We start from the raw sequence: 20,051 nt of genomic DNA on the forward strand, positions 1-20,051 counted from the left end.
GACACATAGGGTCAATGTCATGGCCTGCAAATAGTCCGGATCTTAATCCAATTGAAAATCTTTGGTGGAAGTTGAAGAAAATGGTCCATGACAAGGCTCCTGCAAAGCTGATCTGGCAACAGCAATCAGAGAAAGTTGGAGCCAGATTGATGAAGAGTACTGTTTGTCACTCATTAAGTCCATGCCTCAGAGACTGCAAGCTGTTATAAAAGCCAGAGGTGGTGCAACAAAATACTAGTGCGTTGGAGCGTTCTTGTGTTTTTCATGATTCCATAATTTATTCCTCAGAATTGAGTGATTCCATATTTTTTTTCCCCTTCTGCTTGGTCTAAAAAAGTAACCGTTAGTGACTGTCGCAATTTTTTTTCCTGATTTCTTATAGTGTTTCTTAAAGCCAGAAAGTTGCCAGTTGAAATGACTTTAGTTTTGTGTCATGTCTGTGATCTGCTTTTTTTTCTACAAAATGAAACAACTGAATGAACATCCTCCGAGGCCGGTGATTCCATAATTTTTGCCAGGGGTTGTATTATTAAGCCTATAGGAGACTTAAATCAACACTCGGAATTTAACTGTTTCATGTTTTCCATCAGTTTAGGGGTGGTGGCCAAGTAGTTAGTGCACTTGGTTTCAGTTCAGAAGGTTCCGGGTTCAAATCCCACCCCTGCCACATTTCTCCATGTAATGTCTTGTTGCGGCAGGAAGGGCATCCAGCGTAAAACCTGTGCCAATTCAACATGCAGATCCACCTTGGATTTGCTGTGGTGACCCCGAGTGCAAACAAGGGAGCAGCCAAAGGGACTTACTGTGTTTTCCATCAGTTTACAGCCATCGGTTGGAGCAAAGCAATTTTTACAAAGAACTGAACATGAGCAGGATCAGTGCTCAATACTTTGTTGATGCACCTTTGATAGCAATTACACACGTCTTCCTGATGCCACAAGCTTGGCACACCCTCTTTGGGGAGTTTTGCCCATTCCTCTTTGCAGCACCTCTCAGGTCCATCAGGTGGGATTGGGGTGTTGATGCACCTGCTCTTGCTGGGCCACTCAAGGACATACAGAGTTGTCCTGAAACCACTCCTTTGATATCTTGGCTGTGCTGAGGATCATTGTCCTGCTGTCTCCCAGTTCCTGGTGCTGAAGAACATCCCCACAGCATGATGCTGCCACCACCGTGCTTCGCTGTAGGGACGGTGTCTGGTTTCCTCCAAATATGATGCCTGGCATTCACACCAAAGTGCTCAATTTTTGTTTCATCAGATCAGAACCATTTCTCATGGTCAGAGTTCATTTTGGAATAACAAAATGCGGAGAGAAAAAAAAACAAGCAGCATTGTGAATACTTTTCAGATGCACTGTACATTAACTGTTTGTTCAGTGCACTTTAAATTTGCTGCAGTTTGACCATAGACCAGTAGCAACTTTTAACAGTCAACTTCAATGAAAAAACAAAGTGACATTTTCAATGAGCAATTAGGTTAGTCTCTGAAGATGTAACAATTTCTGTAAAATACAAGTCCAGAGCAGAAAGTGTGACAACTGATTTTATTAAACAGCGAGTCTTTAGATGTCCACAGCCATCATCTACCTGACGTACAGATGGCAGCAAAATTTAATCACCTTAACACAATCATCCATCCATATCCTTTATTGGAATTCTTTACAAGTGAATCCAACATTGCCTCCCTTTAGAATCTATTTGTATAAAAAAAAGTAGAACCATAAAAGCATTTACACGTGGGTCTCGTGCTGAGAAGGGCTGTCACTTTTGCTCAATTGTTGAAATGTTTCAAGTGATTTTAATAGCCAACAAAAATATTAAAAAATACATGAAAAGTTTATTATCAGCACTATGCAGATGAAAAAATTAAGACAGAAAAACTGCACAGGGCAAATTAACTGCTGCAACATCAGTAATATACACACAGCACATTCAAAAAGGTACTTTAGTGCCATTTGAAAAGAGGGGGGGGGGGGGGGGGAAATCAGTATGTTTCAGTTTTCCTGTCTTGTATTTTTCAAAATAAAGCAGCTTGCCGGTTACAATGAAGAGACAACACAAAATGACAAGCCAAAGTGAGCAGCACTGAACCAGTGAGCGCACAAAGCAGTGGGAGTCAGGTGGCTGCAGAAACCAGCATGACCACCAGTGCCTTCAACATGTAAGCAGAGCACCACCTGGTGACACCACCAGGACAATCTTCATTTAGGACCGGACCAGCTTGCTGATCTTTCTGCAGTCAAACAGACATCACCCGAACAAAGGACACCAAATTAAATTGTTTTTGTAAACAATTTAAAGCCAAGAATCCTGAGATTAGTCCATGAGCCTACAGCCAATTTTGAGCTAATCTGTGACTAAACACAAACCAGTCTCAGTAGTATCCTACGGCATGTGAAAATATACGATAACCTGCCCAGAAAGCCAGTTCCAATCAGGTTGGGCTCAAGGAAAGATTACACTGGTATCAAAATACTGCTGTCATATTTTAAAAGGATACCATATTTATCTGATCATAAGGAATAATAAAAAAAACAGGCTAGTTTGGATCATCTATGGCTGAAAGTTATGGAGAGAAAACCAGCAAAAATAGTGAAATTCAATTTATACATGGTTCCAAAAATTAAGAGATGCCCCCATTTAGGTCAAAAGTGATGCAAATTACTGGTTGAGCTCTCTCACACACACACACAAATCCTGCTTGGTCTACTAATGAAATGGTTAAGGTCCATTAGATTCTGTAACAAGTTATAAACGATTTTGCAAACTAGTCCTTTTGAAAACTACAAATATGCACAACTTGACTAAAATTGGAGCAATTTTATTTTCGTCCCCTATACCATCTGAAGCCAAACAGTCATTTTTTGCTGTTTTTACTTCATAGTCTTTCAAACAGTGCAAACTGTACCTTTTTGAAAACATTGTACATTTTCCAATATGATTGGAACATTTTCAAATTTTGACCCCTGTGCAATCCATCACTGACCAGTACCTGACATTAGCTACCACTCTGACACATTTAGCACACCTTTTTGTGTAGGCCATAGTAGAGAGATGCTGGTCTAGTGATGCTGGATTGTAAGCATCATCTAATGACTTTTGGTGGCACTAAAATCCTGCTTGGCCCATGGGCTAAATGATCTCTGCACTGACTACAAGAGCCTGACCAAACCCCACAACTTATCAGAAGAGATTCAAAATCAGCTCACATGTATAACACCAAATAAAATGGGTTTAAAAAGTTCAGATACTCAAAATGCCCTTTTCTCAACAAAACATTTGTTGTTTAAACACTACAAATTGGTATGCACCCAATGGTGATGGCGCTGCTGGCATTATTGGTGCACTGTATAGAAAGGAGTGCAAACTGACATTGAGGTACTGGTTCTTTTCAAGTGGCAGGGCACTACAGAGAGAAACGCTGTCAGCTCTACAACACAACAGACATAACAGTCTGACAAAAGATCTTACTTTGAAAAGTAGACTGATTTGTATCATTTCAAATTGTAGTCTGGAATTCACTTAAAGATGGGGAAGTAGTAAAATCCTGAGAGCCTATGGACATCCTGTTACCGCAACAATCTTGGTAGTAAATTGTTTATTTGTAAGACTGAGTCACAAGTAAAGACAAGTAAATTCCTCTTTGAGCATCAGTGTTTCTCAGCAGAGACACGTCTCAGGTTTGTACAGGAGCTTTAAGCTACATCAATACCTCTGACAAAAATCAGTCAGTGTACTGTCAAGAGACGTGGTGGTACAAACATTTTACAGAGACATTTTGCGGGATGGTCCTGTGAGTACACCGCAGACCACCGTTTTAAAGTTACACAAACACATTTAAACTAAATTCACTTTGTTTTAAGAGCTATGAGGACTTTTACGCTGTAATGTGTATCTCTGTTTTCTTGAAGTCTGAGGAGACAAAACACCAATATTAAACACGTTACAAATATAAATCAGTTCTTTTGTTTTTCAAAATATGAAGTTCCATTGTGCACCTACACACAGGGAGGGGGAAAGAAAAAAAAAAAAAGTCCTTCAGAGCTTCAAGTCTGACTGGGAGGAGGCTGTGGAGGGTTCTTGATCTTTTTTAGATGCAAAAGACAGCCCCTGGATTCAGGAGTACTTCTGTCTCTTGGAATGTCGCTGACTGATTCTGTCCTCATCACTACTCCCTCCCACATCTCCGCAGTCCCTCCGCTTCCGAGTTCTCCGTGTCTCCTGCTCACCATCACTATCCTGCTCCCCGTTATCCTTCCTGCCTGAGGTGGCAGAGGTACGCGTACTTCTCCTCTGGCCACGGCTCTCATCATCATCCTCTTCCTCCTCACACCTCTGCCCTCTGTCTGGTCTGCTTTTCTTTCCCGGCTGTTCTGTTTCCCTCCTACGCTTGCTTGATTTGCCATTCTGCATCTGCTTCGGATGCTGTTCTTGCTCTTCCTCCTCATCTTCATCCTCTTCTTCCGATGTCTCAGGGGCTTGGCGCATGCGCTGGCGTGATCGCCGGCGGAGGTAGCTGAGGCCAGGCAGCAGCTTCTGAAACAGCTCAGTGAAGCACTGCTCCGTTTTGACCATACAGGAAAGCACAGTGCTACCCTGCTGGTTGTACTCCTCTGCATTACAGAAAACCAGTTTCATGTCTTCTAGGAAGTCCTGGGCGTGGCGATAGGTACCTTGGCTGAACTTGCCAAGCATAGTTTGGAAATCCATAGGGTTGGAGATGATGTCCAAGTAGTCTTCTGCCTCTTCGACAGACACAGGCTCTCTGACAGAAGAGAAAAAGTTAAGAATGACATTTGTTGGCAGGTCTGAGGTAATTCTGACAGGTACATAGCCTGCTAGCATCAGTTTTCTGGAAATGTTTTGTTTTGCTGGGAGGACGTGAGCTATAAGAGGCATAATTTTGCTTTAGAGCCTGCATATCTCTTTGTATGCTTGCTTGTTTGTTTTCCTGGCATAAAAGTGCTGGCAGGTAGACGTGCTTCCTCCCAATGTCTACTTGTCGGATCTGTGTCTATGACAACAAAGAGCCAACTACAAGCTTTTCATGCGTACAGTGATAAAAGTACTCAACCTTAGCAGGAACATAGAATCTGTCCGATCAGCTGTCATAGACAAGCTTTGTGGTTTCTACTGTGACAGGACTGTGTGTGACATGACAAATCAAGTGTTTTCCCCAAGAAAAAAAAATTTAAATGTCAGATGCGTTCTGGTGCTTTTTCAGGTCCATTTACCCACAAACAACAAAAAAACTTCTAATTTTCTATTCTAATTTTTGTTTGGTCAGGTCAATTTTTCCACCCCAGTCTTTCCACACAAACATACATTGCGGTTCAGAAAAGTACACAGTAAAGGAAATGTCAATTCAAAGAACTCAAAAATAATTCTCAGTATCAATTCAAATGGAACAAAAAAAAATATTTATGGCACATTAATGCACCAACTTGTTAAACCTTCACTCACTTCTGAGTTCTCCTGGCTTTGGAGCTGTTGATAATCTTTTTCAAGTTCTTGGCCACCTTATGTACAGATGCCTGGGTTTTCAATTGTTTTCCCTGGGACAATCCCAGTTCCTGCCCATGTTCAGCTTTCTTTTCTTTGGCTTTTGCAAATTTCTTTTTAAAAATACAAGTATTGCTTATACTGAAAGGTACTAAATTTATTCATGTTTCATTTCATGTAAATAGAGGTGAGTGCTCCAGGAAAATCAGTGCTTATCTGGCTCGACCCTGACTTAAAATATAAAAAGTACATTAATGCCAACATTTGTTATCTTATGCATAATACAAGTGATAAATATAAATATCTTAATACCTCCCTGGTTTGTTTTCCTTACATAGGAAGATGACTTTTTACCTGTGGCCACTGCCATCTAAAGTTACTCTTCACAGCATTATCATAAGTCAGGCTGTCCCCTCTTTTCAAAATTGTGGAATCTACCATGTTTGATTTTTTTCACTCCAAAACTACAGAAAGCCTGTGTTCAGAAGAACCATAAAATGCAGATTTAACAAGCCAGAGTTTACATGGAAGCAATTTGAAAATAATTCTGTCCAGACAGATTTTGAAACATACGATCAGACTTACCGGTGTTAGCTTTTCTGCATAAACGATGATTAAAAAGTAGCTGTTCTGGTCCTTCTGCTCGACCCAGCCTCATTTTATGATGAACTTTAAATCACTGCGCACAACAATTTGTTTTGTAGTTTCACCATGGTGCGTTCATGGTAAAATCCATAACTGTCTCATTGGCTGCTGTGTGGACAAGCGGTGGCATGGAACAGTAATCCTTCAGTCTCTGTTTCACCGCACAAGCCAGATTATTCCAGGTGTTTGTCATAAAATACTCCAAACTAGAGCACCACGCTCGTAGAGTGCAAACATCCTCACAGATCAGACGCCTCTCTTGCAGTAGATGCACTGAATGAAACTCGTCAGATTTAATGTTGTATGCTAACGGCATTATCACTTTTAGCAGCTATCGCTAGTGTCACCCCTCAGCTCCAGTTAATGTATGATTACTGGAAAAGCTTGTAGCTTTTAATGCCCACAACAAAGTAAACTGCAGTCCCAAAAATATCATTTAACAAACACCTGAATCTCACAGTGAGCAAAACAAAAACCTGTCTTCTTGCGAGTTTATTGGCAGCTTGCAGACCAACACAGTGCATTACTGCCACCAACTGTTTGAGTGTAGAACATGAATGGCTTGTGACAAGTTATCAAAAATAACCCAGAAACGTTCACCACTCGAGTAAAAACCCAGATTTCTAGGAATTTCCAGAAAACTTTCATCACTATAGATGTGAACGCAAAGTGAGTGTTACCTGAAAGGCCAGCTGTACCGGAACTTCATCAGTTTCTTAAGGATTTCCTCACATTTCTCCAGCTCCAGCACCTGACGGCGTGCACCTGTTTGGGAACTCTGCCGCACCTGCACCATCAGCATGTCCAACAAGCAAAAATAAATACTACAGTAATGTAGAATCTACCACAACTAACATGTTGATTACAAATGTCTTCATGTTTTACACCAGATTCCTATTGTTTCCAACTTAGAGACATGTAGAAATATCTAAAATGTTAAAACTGTACTTTTACTGCCATGTTAGGCATTAAAGAGATTGTCAAAGCTTATGGGCTGCAACCGTCTGAACGTCTCACCAGTTCATCAATGTCTGCAGGGCTACTGGGTCCAGTCCTCTGCTTGCTGCACTGACTACCAGAAGAAAACTGCTTCTTGGATTTACTTCTTGAACTTTTCATCTGTGATAATTGCTGCTTTTTTTTCCGTGATCTCACTAATAACAGACAAGAACAAAAACAATAACACCAAATTAAGTTTACTCTGTAAAAGAGCATTTCTTTGCAGAAAAAAAAATTATATATATATATATATATACACACACACACACACACACACACACACACACACACACACACACACACAGCCCCACAAAAATAAGTTATCATCTTTGACATCGGACAAAGAGCAAGCAGATTTTTTTTTCCTCTTAGTCTGTACATACTGTACAGTCCTCTTAGTCTGGGTACATACAATCTCATTTCAAACCTGAAAAAAGACATAGCACCTGTATACCAAGTGAAGAACCGAAAACAGATATTTTAAAATCTTGTTTCCATGTTGAATAGTCAGTGTACTGCACACTAGTAGCATGATAAACATGCATACTGTGTGTGTGAGTGAGACATAGCAACTGCTTGTGGTTGTCAATAGCCTTTGGCCAAAGCACTCGCCACTTAGTGGGCGTGTTGGTTCTTGCATCAGCTGTACTGCAGTCAATGAAATTCGCATAAAATAAATAAATAAATATGTGGGATAATTTCAGCATGTGTTTTGTATTTTTCATGGTTTTGACAGGCTTTTTTTTTTTTTACTGATCCTGCTCATGTTCAGTTCTTTGTAAAAGTTGTTTTACTCCAATCGATGGCTGTAAACTGATGGAAAACACAGTAAGTCCCTTGCACTCAGGGTCGCCACAGCAAATCCAAGGTGGATCTGCATGGTGAATTGGCACAGGTTTTACGCCAGATGCGCTTCCTGACGCAACTTCACATTACATGGAGAAATGTGGCAGGGGTGGGATTTGAACCAGGAACCTTCTGCACTGAAACCAAGCGCATTAACCACGTGGCCACCACCCCTGCCACACAGTGCACACGAGACTGATGTTAAAGATGAAACAAATGATCCCTGGACATGATTAAATGATATATCATTACACAAAACTACTTGATGCTCATCTTGGCATGTAATCCTGAACTCACACAGGGATCATCCTGCCACATACTTTGAGTGAAATCAGTGAGATGTCTGATATCAAGCTCTTTCAGTACTCAAATCATCAAATACAGGTGTACCACAAGGCTGTGTCAGTTCTCCTGTTCTCTTCACTCTTTATACTAACTGTACAAATAACTACTGCAATAACTGTTTTTAAATTTTCTGATGATACAGCTATTTTGAGCCTACTGCACAAAGATTCAAGTCCAACAAAGTACTTCCTTGAAGTGAAACACTTTGTGCAGTGGTGTGATGACAACCACTTGGTTTAAATGTCAATAAAACCAAGGAAATGATTCTGGATCCAAGGACTGTTGGGGACCATACTCCTGTGGTCATACATGGTATTCCCATTGACCAGGTCAACTCATACAAGTACTTGGGGCTGCACATAGACAATACCTTCAGCTGGACTGCACATGTGGACAGTTTGTGCTCCCGATTCCATCAAAGACTTTATTTCCTTCGTAGACTTCGTTTGTATGGAGTCAATCAGAAAATTATGTTGTTTTACCAGGCAGTGTTAGAGAGCCTAGTTAGGTATGGCATGACTGCCTGGTACGGCAATCTTTCTGTACAATTTAAAACGAAACTTAACAGACAAATTGATGATGCAATGAAGATAATCGGAAAGAAGCAATATCAGTCCCTCAGTTCGCTCTATGAAGAGTCTGTTTTGAAAGCAGCTCAGAGGATACTGATGGATTCAGTTCATGTTCTTCATGCAGAGTACACTCTCCTTCCTTCTGGGAGAAGGTACAGAGTTCCTCAGAGTAGACTGAATAGATTTAAAAATTCATTTGTCCCCATGTCTATTAAATTGTTAAACAATAATGTTTAAAATTGGAATTATGCAATATTTATGGTGTTTCTCCTGACTCCTGTCATGTTAATTTGTTATGGATGTGGTTGTGTTTTTATCTGTATTGTTTGTTTTCTCTTTTCTTGTAAGGCAACTAGCATGAGTCCAAGACAAATTTCCCTGAGGGGGCAATAAAGTGTATCGTATCGTATATCAAAGCAGGGTTCAGACTATACACAGACAATTGAGACAGAGGACGAGGACACATTCCGTCAGCATTCCCATGATTCAAAAACCATCAGGAAATGTCAAAACCATATCCGTCCCTCAAAACTCTGTTCACCGTTAGGGCAATATAGCTAATGTTGATGCTTACAGCTGTGCCCCGTGGGCTTATAGTCACTGTCATCATCCTCTTCATCCTCAAAGTCTTCAGCTTCAGACTTCTCCTCATTCTCTTCTTCATCAGACTCTTGTTTATATTTCCTACAGTAGTTTGACATTGTACATGATTAGGAAGGGGGAAAAATTGAAAGGGGAAATAAATAAATAAAAAGCAAACAAACCCATACATATATTACAGACTAAGTGTCACCAGTCTTGTTTCAGCAAGTTACAGAATTTAAATATGCCCAAATATTACCGTACTTTCCAGACAACATATATTTTCCAGAGTGTATGTTGTGGTTATTATTTTTTTTTTTTTAACTAGTTTGGGAGGCCCTGCAAAACATTCTGGTGCGACATGTATACAGAGAAAAATAAAAGTCATTTGTTATGAATAATGATACTATTTATTTTGGACTTTCACAGGAATCAAAGCACTAAAAATGACTAAACAAAACTCTAATAATAAAGGAATATGAGTGTAAATGCCAATAAGAAAAAAGTACACTATAACAATGCACAAAAATCCCAAATTAAAGAAAAAGGGCTGTGGCTTATAGTCCAGTGCAATTTACGGTGCATCCAAAAATGTTCACAGCACTTTTTTTTTTTATGTTACAGACTTAATCCAAAATGGATGAACCCCCCCCCCCGGTCAAAATTCTACACACGATATCCCATAATGACATGAAAAAATGTGAGATTTTTGCAATTTAAAAAACAAAACAAAAACTAAGAAATCACATGTAGATACAGTTGTGCTCAAAGGTTTACATACCCTGTCAGAAATTGGGGGGGGGGGGGGGGGGGTGTGTGTGTGTGCATTTTTCAGAGAATTTTTTTTTTTTTTTTTTTAAACACATGGGTAGTTCTTGGGTGAAGCCATTTAATGTCAAACAACTGTTTACTCTCTCAAAAGTTTACATATCCCTGTTCTTAATACCATGTATTGTCCCCTTTAACATCAATGACAGCTTGGAGTCTTTTGTGATAGTTGTGGACAAGGCTCTCTGATGGTAAAGATGCCACTGATTATGTCTTGGACTGTACATCAACTACAAAGAAATACAAACACTATGGAACTCTACCACCAAGACACCAAAGTTATAGGCTTATGTGGCTGTGATTGGAGAAATTGTGCAGTGAAAATATGCCAACATGCCGCACCAGTCTACCAGTCCCATTAATTAATTTATTTATTTTTTTAAATGTAGTCCTGCTGCTTCGTAAAACAAGCAAAATAATATAATCTGTGCATTATTTATTTATACTGAAACACCACGTTAATGAGAAGAAGTTAAGTTTGAGCTCAAATTACTCACTGTAATTTGAGCTGTGAAGATAGCTTAGTCACTTGAGGGTTAAAATGTAGATTTTTGAGCAGTCCAAACTGAATAATAACAACAACAACAATAATAATAATCATCACTGTCATCTGTATGGTCTCATACTCTTCCACTGCATGCTGGTGGCAAAAATGTTAGCAAACTCAATGCATCACTAACATCTTTTTATGCCTTTAAAATGGTAAGAGTAGCAGCCCCACTCTCACATGATCAGGGTTACCCGTGTTAGAGAGCTAAGGACATGATTATATTTCAACCCAGCAGCATATTATTGAGGGAGGAATAACTATCGGTATCATATTGGTAGTAGATAATATTTTATGAGGAAATGTCTTAATTAAATTGGTCAACCACAGCACATGTACAGAGTTCAGTGTAATACTTTTAGGTCTTGAGATTTCACTGTGCCTTGTCTAGCAGTACTTGCAGAGTACTTCCCAGCTACTGCTGGGCAGAAGGCCAGTGAAAGAGCTCGTCAACTGTAGCACTCTGAACAGCTTAAAGGCTTGTCTACCAAAAGTAAGGATTGCTCAGCTAGATGCTTATGTGGTCTGTCTTCAATGCTGAGACACATGCACACACTCTATTTCAATAACAAAGGTAATGACACTGGATTAAAATAAATGTACCGCTCTGGATAGATTGTAACCATATGAAAGACTAAGCTTTGCTATTTCAGTCTGTTTGTTTTTTGTTTTATAAAAAGAAGCTTTACCTGCACTTAATTACGCACAACAAAAAAACGGACGTTAGTGTGAAGTAGACCCCAGTACCTTGAACGAGAACCACGTCTTGCCATAGTTGGTTGGCAGGCTGGGCACAACCACTCGCCAGTAGGAATGCGGTATAGCGCCGGGCGCAAGCAGAATAGGTGGAAGGCCTTATTGCATTCATCACAGAGGATAAGTTTCTCATCATCACCTAGAAGTATGGAGCAATGTGGATCACAAAGCAGAAGTTCTGAAAAATCACTGTCCTCTACAATCGGTTATCCCATGACCCACATCCTTACATTTCACTGTGTGAACGGATCAAAAAAGAAAGATATTTCAGACAAGCTGAACACAACAAAAACATCTTTCATCTTCACCGTGAGTGTTGCTGCTGCTGTGCAAATGACTCATTCACCTGCAGGTCTGAAGCTGCTGCAGCTATATGTAGACTTGCCTGACACACCTAACCTGTTCTGCCCTGTGCTGGCTGCTGTTGTCCTAGATTGTGGCCTAGTCTCCTTCCACTGAGGTATTGATAGGCTCCTCTTAGACACTACTAAAGAGGAAGCAAGAAACTATTTTGGAAGAGTGCAATGATTTCATCAAAAGGAAGTCAGGACTGAGAATAGAGATGAGGGAGAAAGAAAAAAGATGAGGGCTGCACCAGCCAGGAGACATGGGGCAATTACATTAAAATTGTAATGATTACAATTAGGTTTTTTTTTTTAATTCTATGATTATTTCATTTTTCATTTCATTTATTTATTTAAAAGGGACAACACATATTAATGAACACAAAGTGTAAATATCTCAGATTATAGCCATGGGCTAATTTCCATCTGTAGTCCCTGACAGACTAAGTATTAAACAATTTACAGTAAAACACACAAACATCACAGGAGCTTACAATACAACAGACTACATTACATAGGGGTCACCAACTACTACAAGACACCGACTAGACAAAAGACAGGAAACAAAAGTACACTGACATGATCTGAGCATGAAGGTTATCTTACACAAATTCAGTCAAAGGAGGACAGTTAAAAAACAAAAAAACTACATGTACAATTCAATTAAAACTGCAAGTCTAATTTCATACATTTATATATTTTAAGAACCATAACTTTAGGAACAATAATTTATAAAGTCCTGTTGTGCATTGCACATTCCTTACAGTTCTTCTTAGTTTCTACAATTGAGTTCTTAATGCTCACATTTTTATTTGATTTGAGCCACTCCTTTAAGTGACTTTTGAAAGCTTGAAAGCTTTAAAGCTTGGAGCCTCTCTCACTGTAGTTGGCAAAGCGTTCCATTGGGCACTGCCTTTGTAGGACAGAACATTTTGTGCAAAAGCTGTTTTTCGCACAGACACTTCACAGTCCCCTCTACTCATAGCCCTGGTGACCCATTACAATTATAGTTGGAAAGTTAGATTACAATTAAATTATGATTACATTTCAACAGTTAAAATTAAATTAAGATTACTAACAAAAGAATAATGTTCATTTCTTCTTAAATATGATTACTGACAGAAATACGTCGACTTCTTGTCTTTCATGCAAATTTGCATCCAGTAACACTGAAACAGAGATAGCTGGAACTTTTAAATGTCCTAATGCCAGATAGATTGCAAAATTACATGTTCTTGTTGCATTTCAAAAACATAAGTCTCTCAAAGGTCATGTCTTTAAGCAAGCACCGGTCGGGTCAAAAGATGCGTCCAGCAATAACAAATAAGCACTCAACTGGAGCAGAGGCGGCTGGAGTTTGAACTGATGAGCCTTCCAGTAGGAAAGTATTTTTGAAGATCTGGGCTCCAGAGGCTCACTGAGAAAGAAGGACTTTCTAACAAAGAAATTCTGTCAAATAGTCAAAGCAGTTGTAGCGGATACTTGGAGGGGCATTTGTTACATTGTTCTGGAACAGGTGTTACTGTTCATGAATGTAAGGTGTGGTTGTAAGCTGGAGGCTACATGTGTTAGGATGATAAGCATTTAAAATTGGTCTGCCATACAGTGTGTGACCAGTGAAAATCATAATCTTGCATATTGTTGGCACTAATGGAAAAGAAATCTTACAAATTTGTTGAATGATTTAAGATAAAAACTTTTTTTAGCGTAATCTCTTGATATAATTCTCAGTTACAATTTTTCTTCAGAGATAATTACAATCTATTTTAGTTAAAATTACACATTACATGAAAAAAAATGTAACGATTAAAATAGAGTACAATTACAGATTGTGATTACCCCATATGTCTGCCAGCCAGTAATTAGCAGCTCAAGCCACCTTTTCATTAAAAGGTATCGAATCAAGTTACACAATACAAACAGAGCAAACAGTTTAAACCATAAAAATTGGCTAAAGCTTCATATTCAGAATCCAGACTATGCCATGAGCGACTGCCTGGGTGATAACAAAAGCAACTTAAAGTTTTATGTGATGCAGCGATAAATATTAGGTTTTGGTGCACAACAACAATAAAAAAAAATCAATTATCAAATGTTTACATTTCAGTAACTCACCAGCCAATCTGTCAGTAAAGAAAACAGAAATTAGGGGCAGCTAAAGAAGAAGCCACTGTTCTGTGATTGCTGGCTTAAATCTACAGAGATGTTTTGGTAGGGTTGACAGAATAATTACATTTCTCTTATGGGCCTTTCACACTGAACACGTCAGGCCAATCAGTCAACTCTTTCCAATCCGTCGGATGCGTTTCCAACGCGTCATGACGTCAGACGCTTCGCTTCAGAAGCAACAAGGGGGCGGAAATTGCTACGTCACACGCTGGCTGTTTCCACAAACCGAAAAAAGTTCAGCGATCGCCATCTTGAATTTGAGTCACCTGAACCACAAGAAGCTTAACAAAACAAAACAAAACAAAAAAAACAGCAGAACGATTCTCCCATCACCCTGCTGGGAGAAGCTTTTTTCCAGCTACCTTTCAGAGTGATGCCAACCGAGGGAGGACTGACGACTTGGTGGGATATCGATCGAACCGTGACAGCGGGCCGACCTACACGGAGAAGCCGGCCTTCAGGTATCATCCCTGGGCAGACCAAGGCAGGCAGCCGGGGGAGATGAAGCAAACCCACTCAGTCTGAAATCTCCCACTTTTTGGATATATGCGAAGTCCCAATTTACCCAACGGAGTTTAGTTCTGCAGCTTTATCGAGGTGAGAATAAAATAAAATGTGACGTTTACTGCACTCCTGTGAAAGTTTAATGATCGGCTAACGTTAGCTTAGCCTTTTAGCACAGTTGTTCTGAGTGTACGCTTTAATTTGTAAATGGTTCAGTCTTTTATTTTTACCAAATAAAGCTACAGGTTTTTTCAGACTACAAAAGCTCAACTTTAAATAACTTTTTTTTCAGGCATTTTTTTTCCCCATCGGTATTTTTTTTTTCCTTTTTATATATAAACTGTTTAGTGTTTCTTTATATTTAAAGAAATATTTTTATTTGTCCCAATCAGGAACATTTGCTGTGCAGACAACCAAACTTCCATTGATGAGCTGAACACCATGAAATCCAGTCGAAAGAAAACATCTCTGCTCTTCAGCAACACCACCAGAGTTAAAAACTGCAGAAGAGACCTTCATCTGGTCCCGAGAATCCAGCATAACATCACCTGCTTCTAAATAAAAGGCTCTTTCAACAGCAACTATTTTATTATTTTTTAAAAAGCTGTTTCATTTTATATTTTAACAATAAATGAACGGATCATTAAAAATGTCCACAAATCAAAGTCAAAAGACATTTGCACAGGTAGAAGCTCTCCACTTATTTTGCTCAAATTCATATTTTAGAAATGACTGTCCTGATAACATTAAAGGCAATTATATATTGACGAAATTACAAGTTGAACTGACTATTAAAAAAAAATCATCGTGAGGTTTATGTCAGAAATCCTACTTTACAATCACACTGCAGTCAGTTAAATTATTTCCTGTTGCATTTATAATAAACATTTGTATTTATTTACAGTGTCTGTTTTCCTGGTTGAAATGAGATATAAATAATCTACCAGACTTAAAAAAAAAAAAAAAAAAAAAAAAGGACAAATTTCCATGTTATTTTATTTGTATAAAATAATGTCCGAGGTTCCTTATGTTAAACAAGAAATCATCTAATGTGACATAACAGGTAGTTTTATTTACAGATGAAAGGTTTCTAAAGAACCATTTATTGATTTATTTAGCTATTTTAATTACAAGTGTTCTAAACTTTTTTTTTTTAAACAGTAATCAGAAATTGAGGTAACAACAAAAAACATTTCCAAGGATTTTTCTTCAGAAAACTGCTCCATAAATGAGCAGTCCTGTGACACGTTTCTGTTTTGTACAGATCAGTGGTTTCAGCCACTAGTCTTCCGTGTTTTGGCCCGATGCGTCGTTCCTATTGCGCGAAGGTCACAGCTCAGAGCATCGAAAGTTGGATTGGGTTGAACTTTGACCGCGTCAGCCTGCCGACAAGCGGCAATGCGCGCTCACGTCATTGAAAATAATGCTTTTAGACCGATTTTTGATGCATTTGATGCTTCCGATGTGTTCAGTGTGAAAGGCCCATTAGTCTTCAAACACTGCTTACCTTTCCTGCGGCAGACTTTACAGCGAGCATTTTCAGCAGACATATCCCACTTTACGCAGGCATCCACCATACCCAGTAGGACATGCATGCGGGAAAACGTCTGGGCCTCTCTGATTGCTGCCTTCCACTTTTCCACTGCTGTAGCTACCTACAGGGGAGGAGACCCATCCATCAATGTAAAAGTTACCAAGACAAAGTCCACCAAGCAAATGTAGGAAAACAAAAAGGCACCTGAATTAACCAAATCTCCAATAAATACTAGTTTGTTTTTTAATTAGTTTGTTTTAAATTTGGAGTACAGGGAGCACCATTGGCCCCTCCATACAACCGATGGTGTCTGTCTGTGTGGTTTTGCAGCCTGGCTCATTGACTCGTCTCCCTGGTGGGAACTTCTGTATCATGACACAAATCTAAAGTGGTCACTTAAAGACTAAATTTTACTTACATCTAAAACCCCCGTCACACACAGCAAGAATGTGCTGGAAACATGCCCAACAAGGCAAATACTGCCATAATCTGACGCAGTCAGGAAAAGAGGCGTGGTCTGCAGTGTCTGAGTGCATACAGACTGCCTTATCCAAACCTGTCAGATCACATCCAGAGGGTATGTAGACAACACAGACTGCTGTCAGATGGCCATAAAAGGCGTTAAAGACCGCCCGATACCCTAAATGTCTGGATGGCAGACTGGAGTGCTGTGTTCCCCACGCAGCTGTAAATATCACTCTGCCGCGCGTGGGTGAGCGTGTGTGTATGCATAACACTGCATGTGCCACTAGGCGCATGTGCGTGCACCTGCCACAAGACAACTTCATTCCAAAGTTTGCTGGCAGTTGGGCCATGCAGTTCTTCAGACGGAGCGCCTTTCCCGGGAACTTTTTTTTTTTTTGGTTTGCATACTTCAGGAGCACATTGCAGCTCTGGACACCGCGATGGTTGGCTTATCATATGGAATTAATTGTTTTCTTTTGGGTGAGAGAATTCTAACCGCAGGCTGCTGTCTTGGCTTCATGTCCACATCAGCTTTGTAAAACACTCCTGGACCGCTGTTGGAGGTGAGATTCATGTTTATTAATGTTGTCATGGCCTGGCACAAGTTCCATGTTACATCTCCAGAGTTAGAAGGTGAACATTTATTACAGCGTGAGATCCCTCCAGCTCCAAGCCTGACATGTGCAATGACACATTACTGCTGCCTGTGTTATGAAGGAGATAATAGTCCACAATATTTATGTCACACACGGGAAGGAATGGACAAATATCTGTACTGTAAGGTCTATTGTGGGTATAACAGCCTGTTCAGATTTGTGGTGGCGTGTGCGCATCAGCGCACAGAGCTTTCGGTTTGATAGCCACTGTTCACATTCACTGTACATGATAATTCATAATTATCATCATGACATGTGCCACATACATTTCAACAGTTCCTTTGCACTCTGGGGTGGAGGACATTATTATACATGGCACGTGCAGGTCATACTGGCAGGCATACCATACCAGCTCTTTCTCGAGGTTCCCTTGTACGCGCTCAAATCATTTCGGATCCCGTTTTGCTGCCATCGGAATATGTAAATTGCGGTTATATGGTCCTCAGATAACACATGGACTGCCGTCGGATAGGTGTCCCATCTCGATGGTGCCCGGAGAGTTTTGAACATGTGCATCACACTTGGGGCTGCCTGCCAATTTTGGCCAACTGTGTCGACTTCCGCAGATGGCTGTCAGAATGTTTTGGAACTGAAATCCGACACCTTTCGGATGTGCACCAATTCTAAGTCTGACGCCACTCTGTGTGATTCCAGCTATGTGTGATGAGGGTATAAGAATTTCTGCATGCAGTCAGAATTGGAGCACTTTGCGAAGGTTTAACATGGAACACCAAAGGTAACTAAAACTCTTGTGCTCCATATGCCTCCTTTAACCACTTTTTTTTTTTAAAATAAATCAAGACTTTAACATGGACATTTACTTTCTGATCTGATCCATCAAAGTTAATACCTGAATAGCAAACTCAATAGAAACATTTTTAATCAAACCCTGACAGCTTTCAAATCTCAGCATAAAAGCATAAAATCTCACATTTTGCTTTTACTGTGCAAACTACAGCAGAACAAAAGTGTTGAGTCTTTACCTGTAAATGGGTACGGCAGCTTCCGCTTAGACATACTTAATTTCTTTGAATTTGAGTGGAAGGCAGCTGAACACAGAACTGTGTCAACCACCTACACCCCCCCCAAAAAATAAAAAAAAACACCCTGGGTTACATTACTTTTGTGAGTATTTATCTACTCTGAGAACCGGGGAACACACATGCCAGCATTGTCACCAGTTGTGTGTTGAGTAAACATATAAAAGTTAATAGTCTGAAAGCTCAGTGAGACTGGCTTGCCTGCCACCTCCCAGGAAGCACATATATTATAGCTTTGCACGTACCTTGGCCTCCTCTGCCAACTTTTTATCTTCATCTACCTCCTCAGCCTTGCTGTTTTCTTCCCCTCCTTGCTTTTTCTTCTTTTTCTGCTTGGGGGCCATGAATCCTTGCAGAAACTTTTTGATTACACAGGCTTGAATGGTGATGATGCACTCGCCAAAGTCTTTCAAGCTCTCCATGTCTTTCAGCTGCGCATCGAGGATGAGAAACACAAACATGAATTAAAAATTCCATTTTTTTGGTCTTTTTGCACAATGTTCACTGTTAACTGCTAATGCCAGGCCTGCAACTATTCATTATCTTTGTAATCAATCCATCATTTTTTTTTATTTTTTATTAAATCCAATGATTTCTTGGTCTTAGATTTCTTAGTCTATTGTTTATTTTCAACTCTGAGGCAGCGTGCTGGCCAAGCAGTTAATACACTTGTTTCTACAGCAGACGGTTCTTGACTCAAGACCACCTGTGCCTGTTCTCCATGTACTGTGGATTTTACCAGGAAGTCATAACCATCAATTGTGCCAATAACTTTCAATCTTGCATTCAAATATTTAGTCGTAATTATTTACCATAAAAAAAAAAAAAAAAAAAAAAAAAAAAAAAAAAAAAAAAGATAAAGGATTGAATTCTCAGAAGCTTAAAAAGTCAGCCATGGAAAGGAAAAAAAAAAAAAAAAAAAAATTAAAAATCTTGTCCAGTTTTGCCTCTTCCTGAGAACAGAGAAAATAAAATTACAGAAGATTTCACTGGTCTGAAACTAAATTATTTTCATTATCAATTAATTTGTTGATTTTTTTCTGGATTAATCCCTAGTTAGTTATTAGGTTAAAAAAAAAAAAAAGATAAAAGGGGTCAAACATTTATCTGTTTCCTCAAATGTCTTGTGCCCCCCTCCCCACCACAGAAAAAAAAGATGGTGAACTATCAGAGAGGTGGAAAGAAACTAGGAAATATTCACATTTGATAAGCTGAAATCAGAGAATTTGGAATGATAAATAAAATAACCTGAATTTTTAAGTTTGCAAAATAGCTGACATTTAATAATGTACTAATCACTGCAATTCCAGTTAATTCAACACATTTAATATGACAAGACCTGGCTCCTACAATATAGATGTATCTTCTTCAAAACTGAATGGAATCAAATACATGATAGGTCAAACCTATTTAAGAGCATCACATTTCTGATCATGTCAAACTTTCATGTTGACTTTATGGACCACCTGCATGCACAGCATTTTATATTTCAAAATTAAACAGTTTCTATGTCATGTCAGATCCAAATGCTTAATCACATTTTGTCCCAAGTTTGAAAAATGTTACCTCCTTGGTGCAGGTAAAAAAAACTGATATCTCTGCTCTAAGATTAAAGATTATATTTTACGCCACTATTACTTCCAACACCATTAGTACAGCAAATCCTCAAAAATATAGACCAATTTTTAAACTCCTTATTAGCGTGTCTGATTATGCA

General features: G+C 39.3%; 1 protein-coding gene across 4 annotated transcripts in view; it reads right to left on the reverse strand.

Moving 5' to 3' along the window:
- Nucleotides 1–1,527: 1,527 nt before the first annotated feature.
- baz1b (bromodomain adjacent to zinc finger domain, 1B) overlaps nucleotides 1,528–20,051 on the reverse strand; it is an 81,667-nt gene continuing 63,143 nt past the window's right edge. For 2 of the 4 annotated variants that reach the window (XM_034168167.1, XM_034168166.1), the window contains exons 15-21: nucleotides 18,580–18,765; nucleotides 16,147–16,294; nucleotides 11,614–11,761; nucleotides 9,484–9,593; nucleotides 7,165–7,301; nucleotides 6,828–6,943; nucleotides 1,530–4,765 (exon numbers count right to left, since the gene is read on the reverse strand). In XM_034168167.1, the coding sequence (XP_034024058.1) occupies nucleotides 4,117–4,765; nucleotides 6,828–6,943; nucleotides 7,165–7,301; nucleotides 9,484–9,593; nucleotides 11,614–11,761; nucleotides 16,147–16,294; nucleotides 18,580–18,765 (1,494 nt within the window). In that variant the 3' untranslated portion in view covers nucleotides 1,530–4,116. Of the gene's footprint in view, nucleotides 4,766–6,827; nucleotides 6,944–7,164; nucleotides 7,302–9,483; nucleotides 9,594–11,613; nucleotides 11,762–16,146; nucleotides 16,295–18,579; nucleotides 18,766–20,051 lie in introns of all 4 variants that reach the window. The other 2 variants (XM_034168170.1, XM_034168169.1) reach the window with 2 other exon arrangements.

This window comes from Thalassophryne amazonica, chromosome 4 (genome assembly GCF_902500255.1).
Source record: "Thalassophryne amazonica chromosome 4, fThaAma1.1, whole genome shotgun sequence".
Classification (NCBI taxonomy): Eukaryota; Metazoa; Chordata; class Actinopteri; order Batrachoidiformes; family Batrachoididae; genus Thalassophryne; species Thalassophryne amazonica.